Raw genomic sequence first — 14,273 nt, forward strand, 5'->3', positions numbered from 1 at the left:
TTTATCTTTGCCTGTGTGTGTGTATCTGTGTCTCATTCGGCGCTTAAGGCTGGATTTACTGAAATTGAATTTGTGACGAACAGCAATTAATATTGCTATTGGCAGAGGAAACGACAGACAAAATTATGTATATATTTAATTTTATAAATTTAACTGAGCTATGCCTAAGATAAGATACCCTAGCAATCATTTAATATTTTTTGCATTATACATAAATATATTTCTGTGTACGTTAAGTTACAAAAAAAATTATTTTAGTTTGCTATCGAAATTATGTAAGAGCCTGATATTTCATATCAGTTTCTATGGATTAAAAATTTATACATAAATGTATTGAAATTACCAAGGTTATAAAAATATGAAAAATTCAATAAACAGCGAGATTATTTTCGATTGACGATTGACGATTATAGATTCCTATATCCATATTTTACAATAATTCTATTTATGGGCTACGTTCCGATTTCGTTAAATTTTTCTCAGACTGACTTAAGTCTAGCCTGGTCAAGCAGAAAAGTGGTTTAGCTAGCGGTTCTTTAACCTATTTCACATCTACGAGCGATGCCAGAGACCAGTTTTATTTTGGTGATGAGCCAGCGACAAGTTCCTCAAGATTTGTCATTAATGACGATTATGTGTCGGTCTGTGCTTGTTTTATGGCTCCCCAGGATTAACTGGTAAAACGGCATTCTATGTGGGTGCCGTTACAAGCATACTGACAGCAGCAGCAGCAGCCGCAGCAGTAACAAATGCAATTAAAATCGAGCTGAGGAAAATTCTATGCCGACAGACAACTGAATTTGCCACATGTGGCAAGAGTTTTTATGAGCTGAATACACAGGGAGATGATCGTAAAGCAGGAGTCTGCCAGAGAGGGACGGGGAACGTGTGCACGATAAACAAAGGCGAGAAATTTATGTGTATATATAGACATGCCTATATACGCGTATATGTGTGCATATGTATGTATATATAGAAGTTCATATAAAAGAGCAACTGTTTTGTTTGCCTGGTAGTTTGGGGAGTCTATATAAATACTCTTCGAAAGAGCATCTTGCTTTTGACGATGTAAGGTTTTGCTATATAATATAGGCTCTTTAATTAGAATACATAAAAAGCTAAACTTGTTCGGATGGTTGTAAAAACATTCCCTAAGCATTTTCATATACAAAGTTTCGTGTTTCGATTGATTATAATAGAGAGGTTATATTTTACTAAATAAAACCAAGTTTTTGTTTTTATAAAATCTTAAAAATATCTCAAGCAATTGCCTTAACCTAAATATCATATAATAAATAAATAATATTTTATCTTCAAATAACATTACACTTTGTAAGAAGTGTATTCAGTGTTCGGCAAAGGGCGAGTGTTTTCTTCCTTGTTAAATACTTATTTTAATGAACCACATAAAGACGAACTGACTTTGCTGAGGTTTGATTTTGAATGCACTCGCTACGTAGCAACAACTCAGCAGTCAGACAGACAGACAAAAAGAGAGATACAGAGCCAATGAGAGAGAGGGAGAGACAGATTGAGAGAGATAGTAGATATACAATGTGCATCCTTTTATACATGCGTACACCATATATCGTAATTTGTTTTGCTTTGCATTTTATTTTTAAAACCAACTACGAAAGGAAAAACAAAAAAGTGACTTGACTTGCCATGTGGCGATGGATGCAATGGATTGGAATGGAAGTGCTGGAATGGGCTGGGCAGGCATAGGTCGATGCTACTGCAGGGATTTTTAGCTGCCTACGCAAACATCCAACTGCAATTGGCTTTAGTGAGTTATTTTTTTGTGCCTTCTCAGCTGCTGCCTCACTTTGTTTCAAGTGATTCATCATGGATTTTGATATAATCTGTTGAATTTAATTGAGATGCCTCTGTAGATACAAGCTGGGATGACAGTTCAAAATTGACTAAAGTGAAAGTAACGAGATATGAGTGAGAATTTATATAGAATATTTATAAAATGAAATCACAAAGCTGTGTTTCGTTGATTTGCTCAATTATTATTATTATTATATATTTAATATTTTCTATATCTTGCATAAAAATCAATTATAAATATTTTGTTAAAGTTTTCGAGATAACACATTCTAGCCACTCTATAAATAATTTCTACTAGACCTCAGTCATAGGCCGGTTTCTTAGTATGCAACAAAGCTCAGCGAATGAAGAAATCGGCAAAAAGCAAAAAGAGAAGTAAAGGAAAAAAATAACTCAAACTCATAAATACAATGCGAAAGCCAGCGCACTTGAAACGTTCCGTCAGCAAACCGCAATTGAAAATATACACACACGTGCGTGCGTGTGTGTCTGTTTGTGTGTGAGGAAATCAATTAGTATTGTCAAAGCATTTCTGTAGGTAGTGACAGGCAGAGAAAGACTAAAGTCAACAGTAGAAAACAAACACAGGTACATAGATACACAGATACATACTTATAGATACATATACCAGTCGCAAGACCAAAGCTTCAAAGGGGAACATACAAAAACAATGGGTTCAGGGTATAAAAAATATCAAGTGGGCGCATTGATTAGATATTAACAGTCAGTTGAGTGTAGTGTGGGGCATTTAAATTATAACAAATCACTGCAATTTGCCACAGATACAAAACAATCTAATATCTTATGAATAAAACAAAAGAACAAAGCAAGAGCCAGACTGCGAACGCGAGAGAAAAAGAGAGAGTGAGAGAGAGGGGTACAGAGACAGGCAAAGAGGAGAAGACAATGAAAGAGAAACTCAAGTGCTGTGACAACCTTGTCGCATGCAACTTGACTGACATTTCAAGAAGCACGCTCAAAGGGTTGCAGATAAACACACACACACACACACGTACACTCACATTCACTAACACCCACAGCCAGTCCACATAAGAGACAAGTGTTCAAGTATCTGATGGTCAGGCACACACTCAAGTTGAGCTCAATTTGTATGCAGGCCGAGGGCTCAGCGCAGTTTACTGAATTTATGTTTATTAAAACGGATATGGAAATCGTTTATCGATCGAAAGCCCCCACCAAAAATATTCATAAAACTAAAAAATAAAAACCAGTTTGCAAGTCGCGTGCCGATTTAAACTTGTACAACAATTCTCATTTGGCAATGCCTGTAATTAAGCACAGACATAGATAAATAAACACTCAGAAAACCTTTGTTAAGGTTAAAGATCAGAAATATCATTGGGCTCTTGCTGAAATATTTGCTAAAGTAAAAAGGCAATTTTTAAACCAAGTATTACTCCTGTTTCGTCTTTCGTCTTGGCGTAGCTTAAATCAATTTGAAATTCCGGTCAAACGGGAATTCAAATCGGTTTTTCCTCTGAGTGTATTTACATATAAATGTGTCTATTATTAAGATGCTTGCTATTTTGTTGTATTTCCAACGTGCTCATGAGCTACTGGCTAAATTTGTTTTGCTGCTTTGTTGACCCATTTCAACTGTTCGATTAACTTGTTCTCAGTTGCACGTCGACGAGTTTTAGCCATGTTCTCCGAGTAGCTATATATTTATTTATATATATACTATATAAATATTTGTCACCGTTCTCTTTTGAATTCGTTAAATTATTTTGTATCCATACAAGATGCGAAATCAATTCAACAAGAGCGATTGAGCAATAAAATCAATATGAATCTCAGCAAAAATGGAGCAGAGACAACGAGTTAAATATCCAGCAGAGCTTATATAATGCTAGATACACATTGATGTAATTTATACACGCTTTGTATTAGATCATTTGCTATGACTGTGTTTCAGTCTCACTTGAAGCTTATTGAAAACGATTTATATATTATATGATATTCATTATATTGAAAGCGTTTATTAATGTAGCTATTGCAGCTGACAGATATAAAGCTCATCATCTTCAAAAGCGCATCGTAGGCCACACAGTGAAATGTGTTAAAGTACCGCTATCAATGCCATCTGCCAACGGCCAACTGCCAATAGCCAACTAACCAACCAGCCACGTTTGGATCTGCCAAGTGGCTAACCAACTATTTCAACGGCAGTGGCTATATGTGGCTGCATATTTTGCGTGCCAGCCCAACTCAATACGACGTACTGCAGCTAAATTGGCAATGATGATGTCTGCTGCCACTATATGAGTATAGTAGTTGGCGTTTTAATCAACGAGTTGTCAACTTTCCTGGTTGAATTTAAAAAGTTTCTACGCTCTCCGATTTTATCTCTGCAATGTCCTTATTTCTTTGTTCAGCCATAAAAGTTTGCACTCACCGTCAAAAGTTTTATTGCCTTAGCATGCTGCCAGGTGACATAAATGTACGGTTACTTAATTAAGTTTTATGCGGTCGTGGTTGTGGTTTGCACAAGGAGAAATTATCAATGAATAGTTTATGAAGGACAGATGGCTTCATCTGCTTTTGTCTGCAATTTTCATCAAAGTTTTAACACTTTGCTCAGCAGCTTTGACAGTTATATAATTTAAGTTTTGCCCAAAATCTTGTTAATATCATGAGCGGTGACTGTGATAAGTGAAAAGTGGGCGGCTGCACGCCCACCAGCCAAGAAAATCACACACTGCGTTTTGACCCAGTAAACAACAGAATGCTAACATCATAAGTTCAAGAGTGGGCGAATTTATCGCCGTGTTTTGGTTAGTCATGTTTGCGCTCTTCTCTCTTCAATTCCCTTCGTTTTGACAGCGAATAATTAAAAAGGCATAAAGCCTAAGCACCCAAACAATGACCCAATAAAAATTGTCTGTCACAAACAATTTTCAACATTCAAAATTCCATAAAAAACAAATCAAACGACACGCAACAACAACGCAAATGAAAATTGACTGAATTGATGCACGCGAGAGAAAGAGGAAGGGATAGAAAATTGAGTGAAAATTAGTAAAAACACCTGTGAAATATATAAGCTTATCGCAGGCGACCCAGAAAAAGTAGGAAAACGGCGGCTCACAAAGTAAACATGAGAAATGTTCAGCACTTAAAAAGCAACAAAAATATTATAAAGAAGCCGGAACGATAAAGAGAACGAAAGCGAGAAAGAGAGAAGGTATCGAATGAGCAGCCCACGTGAGGCGCCCACGCAAAACCGGAAAGCTAAGCGCTTCAATAAAAAAAATATATGTATATAAAGAAATACCGAAAATTTAAATCCATACTTAAAGCTGGAGTTGAGGCTATGGCAACGTCATTGTCTGTGGCCAACCTACATGGAGGCAGCTAGAAGACATTTGGCGCCAATTATGCTGTGGGCCGCAAATAGATAATAAACGAGCAGAAGGAAGTCCTAAATGATCAGCTAGAAGATACTCTGTACCGAGCTGCTACCTGGTCTTTGGTATTACATCAAGCTATTAATATAAGTACTTCGTGTAGTTCCCATATATACAAGATTCCAAGCTCGCATATTGTCTATTTGAATTCGCAGCAAAGCCGTTTCATATACATTTCGTTTGATACAGGGTATAAGAAGATAATATATGAAATATAATTATGAATAAGATGGAGTCTCGATGCAAACGTCTCCTACATATATTTATGGGTAGCTCGTAAATTTGAATGCGGACGTGGCCCGCTGTCAATTTGCAGATACAGGATGCCCGGGCCTTACGAATGGGGCGTGAAATGTGTGAATTTACGATGCGATATGATGAGCCAAGCAGCCGAGCGAGCAGTCAGGTTGATCACTAGAACTCTCTGCCCATATCTGTATAACACACACACACACTCTCTCTATCTCTCCCTCTCTCTGTTTCCCTTTGCCTCTATATACATATGTCATCGATAACACTTGAACCAACGCTGACAACGTTCAATGACCCAGCACTCATTCGCTCATACACTCACTCATTCACTCACTCATTCATTCACTCAGCGAGTTTCTCATCAGACTTAGTTGCTGCTCAGATAACGAGTCACCGAGTCGGAACTCAAAGTCGACTCGCCGTACATGTCATACGCCGTGCCGGGCATAAAAAAAAAAATGAAATAAAATAAATGTCTAGAAAAGTGCTTGACTGGTTCACTCACTGAGCCGCATAAGTCACGTTTTGGCACATACATAACTCGCAAATGATTAGCATTTGCTCATAAAGTTTTATATAGACTGTGCTGGAATTGTGTGCTCCAGTGCCTCGTCGTAGTTTCTCTGTGTTAATTGCATGATGATTGATGTCCATAGAACCCAGAGACAATGAGAGTTGCTGAAACTTGCCGAAGATGAAGCGAGGCAAGCTGTAATTTGTTACTCTTGGTCAAGTCTTTCAAAATTAAGGGTAATAACTTGAGAAAGGGGCCGCAGTACCAGCAGAGTGGCGTAATATATTAGCAGTGTCTGAGAAGCGTGTTCGTTTACATAGTAGACGATACGACTCGAATTGTTGCTGTTTATAATAAATGTTGAGCATTGTTTGCAACCATAATCACTTGCATTTAGTTAGCTTCAAATGAATCCAAGATAAGCACATGAAAAATTGACTGTGTGTGGATAAGGAGACTCTTGGATATTGCTATGATACATTAGTACTAGGCGAATATAAGCGAAAATTTATATTTCTGGTATTTCCCCTTTGATATCAATTTAAATTCCACTTAAGTAAATAATTTGTGTATAAAACAAAAGAAAACATTTTACGCCCGATTCAATTAAGACTTTATCTCTGCACAATTATAAAGCTGGCTCTGGGCTTAAGCTGTATAACCAGCTTTTGCTATAAACAAATACCGCTAAGATATAAATATATGTATATGACAAGTTCCATTCGCGTGGCTTGAATGGTTTCTGAAGCATATGCAATAAAATAGGCGTGTGAGCTCATTTTCGCATAAATTTGACATCAGGCTGCGAGTGCTTAACGGTTGACGACTATAAGGCCATATAAAAGAGCTCAAGCATAATTTTTATGAGCTCGCCACTGTTTTCGAGGCTTATGATCGTTCGTAACTATATTATCTATGTTTTTTTTACTTGCAGCAAAATGGAGCAACATTCATTTGAACGATGAGGAAATCGAGTCCATATGCGCGTTATAAATATTGATGAAGAAACCAAAACGAAACGCAACGAGAATTCAATTGAGAGGAGCAGCAGCAAATGAAATTATGCCAAACACAAGAATCGAACAGAGCAGCAACAAAGGCCACTTAAAAGATATATATGTTAGATGAACTGAGTCAAATGTGAAGCAGATGTGTGTAGTGAGTGGGGCATGAAGTTGTTGCTTCCACTTTAATTCCAATTGTTCGATTTTCTGTTCTGTTCTGTTCTCTGGAAGCGAACGAATCAAATCGTAGTGTGCCACAATATCCACAGCTTTATAAGAAAACCAAAAAAGGGGGAGGCAAATCCGAAGTAAATCGAACTAAAGCGATAGATATATTAAAAACGAACCCAGTAGCATTCCAAGTCGTAGCATTTCAATACCTACAAACGAAAATTATAAAAGACAAGATTCGTGCAGTCTTATGCATGGTGTATGCAATTCCGCACAGCTTAGAGTAAGTGCAGCAGAGACAAAGCTAACGGCAACTGTTCAAGTCCAAAATTCTCGTGTACAAAATGTCACTGGCTGACATGGGCACAGTAACACGCTCCACGGGCGGTGGAGGCGGCGGCGGCGGCGGTGGAGGTGGGCGCCATTATGAGCTGAGCAATTCGGGCGGTGGACCGGGCGGTGTTGCCGGCGGTCGCATGACCCATTCGCTGAGCACGCCCAGCGGCGTGGACGGCACGCCCTCAACGCCCAGGCATCGCGGCGGCAAGAAGCTGACAGTGCGCATACAAATGCTGGACGATTCAATTACCATGTTTCAAGTTCAGGTAAGTTAAGCTGTTATAATACAAAGTAACATCTATATATATAAAACTGTCCCATACGTAACATAGAATATTCGTTATCTTACCAGAAATATACAGTTTTAGAATACTAAAGAGCTGCTCTATTATTTATCTCCTTGACGAGCAAACGATAACTGTTAATTGTAATTATTAACTCTTTAAGATAATCAATTCTTATCCTACATGTACTTTACGCCATCAACTATAGGCTATTCACTCAATATACAGCAATTAATTACTGCATCCCATAAAAGCAATTGAATTAAAAAGATATAAAGAGACTCGGCAAGAATGGGTTTCTTATGCACAGCAGAGCACTCAATCAGAGCTGTTTCCATTTGAGGACCTACGCAACTGCACTTACGTGACAATATTAAATTAAAAATTGTTGATTATATTATATCATCTTTGCCTAGGATCCGCATGTTCTTCGACAACACAAAGATAACTTCATTAATTCCTACAAAGCTTCTACTATAGCAGCACCCCCTTTTTCAATTAAGTACGGCCCTATTTATTTAATAACCATTGAGCTATTGTCTACATAGAAATTTTCAATTGCTCTACGGCCTTATGAGAAATGTTACTTACTAAAGTCTAGTTAATGCTTCGTGGCTTGCGTCATATTGGGGTTTGTGCCGCAACAACTTTACAATAATTCTATTAAGTTTCGCTATACATATATGTATATGTATTTATATATGCATTATCAGCAAAATTGTTGACTTTTCGTTTGCTTTTGCCTTGCCCCTAACCAGATAAGCTCCAAAGAATGTGCTCAGAATAATAATAATAAAAAACGGAACAGTAAAGCCTTTTGTTAGATAAATAAATTGGCGTCAAAGTAAATGCGAAAAGGAAAAAGAAAAATTCTGTGTCATGGCAAATAAATGAAATGTTGAAAAGCCGGAAAGCCAACAGCTAAAACGCTAAAAACTGCAATAAAACAGAAGATTGAAGAGCGTTCATGCCCAAAGTCTTTTTATTCATGCCTCTAATAAAATTATGAATGCGAAAATTTTAATGCCATAGCGAAAAAGGAAGCCAAAACAGAAAACAAAAATTGCTTCTTAAGATAGACACTATGTATATGTTGCATAAGAGCTCTAGAGTTATGCAGCTATGTTAAAATACTTAACATTTTTTAAGGTCTCACATAGAATAGTTCACTAAATATGCGGTTGTCGTTTTGCTGACCCACCAGAATAAAATATGAAACCGCAGGGCATTTGGAAGGCCAACAATACCCTGTAATCGTAACTTAGGAGCATGAGAGATGGGCAGCTGTAATTTATTATTTAACGATATGAATTAAATATTGCTATCTGTATGAACTCAAGGTCGTTATGCAGCAGAGCTTTGAAATTAGGTATGTAAGCACTTGTGTGCTTTACTAAAGATAATATTTGTTGCCAGTTAGGGCTATATTCACATACGTATAAACATGTACAATCATAAAAGTTCTGTATGCTACCAGTTGCATAACCATGAATGACTAGTTTCGACTCTGGCATACTCTGGCATGGGTGTCTATGCATCAAATACTATCAACCCGATCAACCCTATTTACACATAATGCTCTTGACCACACTGGCGCTTAGTTAACGGTGCATTAATTGCCACGACCGCAAAGTGATATTGCAAAATACAAGCTGTGGTTGATTGTGGTTGGCAACTGAGTGCAGAATATGCTTTGGGGGTGAATCTATTTATAAAGCTGCAGCCCTCATTCATTCGATTGCACAAGCGGCGTTACGTATACGCAGTGTGTGCGCGGGCCTGAGGAGATATTACATACAGTATACTTGCGCTTTGCTGGCACACAAATTTGTTACGTGCTTCAATTTTTAATAAGTCCGCACTGGGCGTTTTTAAACGGAGATGCGGGGGTGCCATCAGCAAAGGGTTCGAGGCGGGGCCATCGTTGCCATAAAATAGTGTTTTGTGTGGCACTTTAAAAAGCGCTCAACATTTGCAGAACTACCAGCAGCAACAGCAGCAGCAGCAGCAGCAGCAACAGCAACAGCAACAGCAACAGCAGCAGCAGCAGCAGCAGCAGCAGCAGCGCCTCAAGTGCAACTGGTTCACAAGGGTTTACTCTTAAACCAAGCCAAACAACCCACTCACAAACACCAACACACCAACAACGCATATCCGCACAACAATGCCGACAGCAGCCGCAACAACAGCTTAAGTGTGTCGCTAAACTTGACTCACTAGACTATATACGAACTGTATACCCTATATTATGTATATTGTATGGATCTTAAAATATAATAAAAGTTGAATAGCAATTCTATATAGAATTGCTAAGGCTGGCATATGATTTAATCAGTAATCAGAATTTATTCGCTATCAGACATATTTCCGCAAGGTTCTGCTTCCTGCCTAGCATACCCAATATTGCTAGCGTAAAGGGTATAACAATGGTGTGACTAACAGGAGCCATTTTGTTGTTGCAACATTTTATCCAGCATTCTTTTTGCCACGCCATGTTGAAGTGAGCGAAACCTTTGAAATGTGTGTCTGCCGTAAGTTTGCCGTGGCAGAAAGGGGCCAAGGGGGGCCAGCCAGGGCGTGGCCACTTCAACTAAAAACCGAGTAAGCCTTTTGCTTGGCTAGCTGCTGGGCTAATGGAGCCAGGAAGTGGAACAACAAAAGCAACTAGAAAACCCATTAACAAAACCCAACAAGACTGAAAACACATTGAGCAAAAAGGAAAACGCAACACAGCAAAAAAGAAAACCAGGAGCAGGACAGCGGCTGTGTGTTTGTATTAATGTGATTTGTGGTCAAATGCAGTCAAAAACAAAAAACAAAAACAACAACTACATTTACAACAATCGGGCACATGTTTAAGTGTGTGTGTGTTGGTTACAGTTCGTGGACCTCAAATGAACCACAGAGTAGGCAGGGAAAAAAGAAACAAGCAATACTTGAGTCAAAAGAGAAAAACTAAAAGTTAGTCCTCATAGAAAACCCTACTTCAATAACTTCCGTTCGTTAAAAATGGTGAATTCAATCCCGAATCAATATCAATATGCCTATCTAGAATATTGATATATCATATTTGTTTAAAAAGTTCTCTCTCGCATTCTCTTTTTCCATTTTCTGTGTATACTGAGCATAGACACAATACAAAGTAGAAAAAAACGTTTATTTTTGGAGTTGGCAGCATCCGCAACACCTCCCAAACCAGGTCTGTCTGGGGTTGGCGCAAGCTACCGTGTGGTATGTGGAGGGGGGGGCTGATACGGAAAATTTGTTGATTTGTCGGCAGCTTCTGTGTGTTGCCTCAGCTGTTGGCTGGCTGCCTGTTTGTTGTGCTCTTGTTAGGCCGGAATACATTTTGGCTGCCAGCCAGAAAATGTGAATGCCCTGCCACGCCCAAGCACAGGTCCCAGCGCCAGCCACAGGCTCCGCTCCCAATCCTCTTCGCTGCTGCGCTCCACTTGTCGCATTAATCTCTTATGCGTGTTTGCAGAATGTGCCGTTGCCCAGACTCCCTTATATACAATTATACATTACTATACAAATTTCGAGTTATATATATATGTATGTAGAGCAGGAGAGGAAGCAGGGCGCATGCTTCTATATATTAATGCAATTTCATTTATGCTTGGCTTCCATTTGGCAGCAGTTTCAGTCTGAAGATTGATGCGATTGCAGGTCACATTTCGTTGGCAGGTGCTTTGAGGCAACTTCTCAACTATAAATAGGATTTATTTGCAGGTACTGGAAAAGGCTTTTCACTGCACTTGATGGCAAGAGTAGCTAAGGGAAATGCATGCTCTTTGGTGCATTAAGTTTACCAAATCGAATTAAGTATTCACGAATAAAACGGATTGTCGAAGCAAGAGAAACTAATGCAAAAACCTGAACTTGCTTGATGCTACCTTATTATTTCCACTGTTGTCTATAAATATATTGTTGTAAATTGGCTTAATATATATAAAGAATAATGCTATTTATACAATATGTACATAGAAAGGCTATTTATTATGGATCTGAGTTTCATAGCATGCAGCTTTTGTTGAATGTTATAGCAAGCAGCTTATCGTTTCCTTTCAGACATTAAATGACAAATCCTGAAGCCCTTGTGCACTTAGTGATTTCCGTTGGCAGCTTTCATAAACTTCTCCATTAGGTTTCTGGTTACAGGCGCCCGCATAACTGCAAATTTATTGCGCCCGGCAGCTGTCTCAATGGGCAAACAACAACTGTATGTGTACGAGTGTCTCTTGGCTGATAAAAGAACAAAAGGCGGAAAGCATTGCAGTTAGATTGCGGGGGCTAGCACTCCCCAGGAGAAAACACCTGCAGGATAGTGAGGCAGCTGCCTTTTGCATCTATTTCTGTCTCTCTCTCTCTCTCACTCTGTTGTTTGCATTCGGTATTCCTGTGATTTTTCGCCCTCTTCCTTTAACATTTGCCGTAGCCGCGCCCAAAGCTAATTGGCTGATTGTAGCTGCTGAAAGTCCCAAATTGGCTTAGTGAATTGGCCTACCATGCCAGACACAGATAAAATGCCGCCCATTGCTATCTGCAGGCAAAATGTCAAAGTTCGGGCGTGGTTTTTGGGGCCATTGTTGCTGCTGCCCCCGCTGCTCCACCTCCGACAGCCACTGCAGTTTCTGGAGCAGATTCTCTCATGGGCAAACCCGTACAATCTGCCTTCAACAAAAAGCTTCTCTCCCTTGTTATCCTTGTTCCTTTTTTTGCGCTCCTGTTGTTTGCTGAAATTAAATTAAATATGCTTCAGTTATTGTGAAAAACTTGTGCAAATTTAACTATAGTCTGACAATTAGTTGAAACTGTAGTGCCAGAAGGCTGGTCCCAGTGGTGGAGCCGCAGTGAAATGAGATTTCCTCAAATTTCCCAAATTGTTTTCTGACTGCATTCGAAAGGGAATTCATTGTTTAGCTGTGATAACAAACGGCAATTAAATTATGCTTTTGCAACCGCAAACGATGTTGTTAAATTGTGGGCAGCAAGTTATCAACGCTTGGCAAATCCAATTATGAACTACAGAGAGAACCATTACATTAAATAGATTTCATAATGAAATGAAAATGCTAACGTAATTTAATAAGTCTTGCCTGCAGTTCTTTTTTAAGTACTTTTCTTAAAAGATTCTGAATTTGAAGGAACTAATTCTTAGCATTCCACTTGATAATCATTAAACTATGCCAGTTGAAGCTTAATTACTAAACCAGCTGAGAGTTGCCTTTACATGAAATATAATCTATATTTTTACTATTCCCTATACGAATTCCAGAAAATTAATTATCAGCATTTTCAGTCTGAGCTACTGGCTGTAATTTTTTATAAATCAATTGTAGCTAGTCAGCGTATCCAACTCACATTTAAGTTAAAAGCCACAGTCCGTTAATATAATCCAGTTGCAACAATTGATGCCTGAAGTTTTCAAACCTTTTACATAATAAATCAGAGTTTGTGTTCACATTTTGAATGTATCGCACTTCCCCACAAAATTCCCAATTGACCTTAAAAACCCAAGAAAAAATAAAAAATAAAATGCTGCGCAACTTTTCTACTATTCTATTTTCATTTTTATTTTTATTTTCGTCGTTCTCTTTACTCATAAAAAATGCATCAGCTATTCCTTTGTGTCGGCACATTGTTTGTTATTTCATTGTTTTAGTTGAACTCGTTGTTTGCTTTCAGCTCACATTTCAATTAAAAAAGAAAGGGGACGAATAGCATTTGGCTATGGCTTATGACGTTGTGTTTGTGGAGCATGCGGATTTGACAGATACATTTTAATTAAATTGCATATATTTTTTACAAATAAATATTTATACCTATATCCTGACCGCACCCAAAAACCATTTTACTAAATTACCAAAATCAACCATAAATATTTAAATATCAAAATACAAATAGAAAACTGTAGGCTGGCTAAAAATTTAATTACGTTTTGTCACGTCCTCTGAACTGACCAAAGTCAACTGTAAATATCGAAGAACTGTTGGCCAGGGCACTTTGCCTGATTGCCTGTTGGAAACAGACTTTGCAGTAGTTCTCTTCATTCATTCTCAACAGTTCCTTGGCATATGTATATACTCTGCAGGAATGTCAATAACATTTCCATTTGCCTAATGGTGCAAAGGTGTAGCAGCTGCTCAGGACATGGAGTGGCACTCATGTCCTTGCGGGGGTTGCCATAGCCCAAAATTAGCATAAGTGTGTTTGTGTGTAAGCCAGATGGCTCTAATCTAGACATGTGTTCGCCACTTAACGTATTAGCGAACTGAAGGACATCCCAAGGACAATAGGTGTTGGCAGTGAATGGATCATTAATAAGCCCTTGTTGATGAAATCTTCATTTCAACCGATTTGTGTTGGGTGCGTAAATAGATGACAGCTTAAGAAATTTATATTCTTTGCTAGGTGATTAAAAGTCAAGCGCGTGCTTTAACTATGT

The 14,273-nt window shown here is 38.4% G+C and overlaps 1 protein-coding gene across 2 annotated transcripts in view; it reads left to right on the forward strand.

Moving 5' to 3' along the window:
* The window catches only part of Cdep (Chondrocyte-derived ezrin-like domain containing protein), a 39,862-nt gene that overhangs the window by 1,677 nt on the left and 23,912 nt on the right, over window positions 1-14,273 (forward strand). For both annotated transcript variants that reach the window (XM_018018694.2, XM_018018695.2), the window contains exon 2: window positions 6,962-7,807. In XM_018018694.2, the coding sequence (XP_017874183.1) occupies window positions 7,547-7,807 (261 nt within the window). In that variant the 5' untranslated portion in view covers window positions 6,962-7,546. The remainder of the gene's footprint in view (window positions 1-6,961; window positions 7,808-14,273) is intronic.

This window comes from Drosophila arizonae, chromosome 2 (assembly GCF_054131065.1).
Source record: "Drosophila arizonae isolate 15081-1271.41 chromosome 2, UAZ_ARI_1.0, whole genome shotgun sequence".
In the NCBI taxonomy this organism is placed as follows: Eukaryota; Metazoa; Arthropoda; class Insecta; order Diptera; family Drosophilidae; genus Drosophila; species Drosophila arizonae.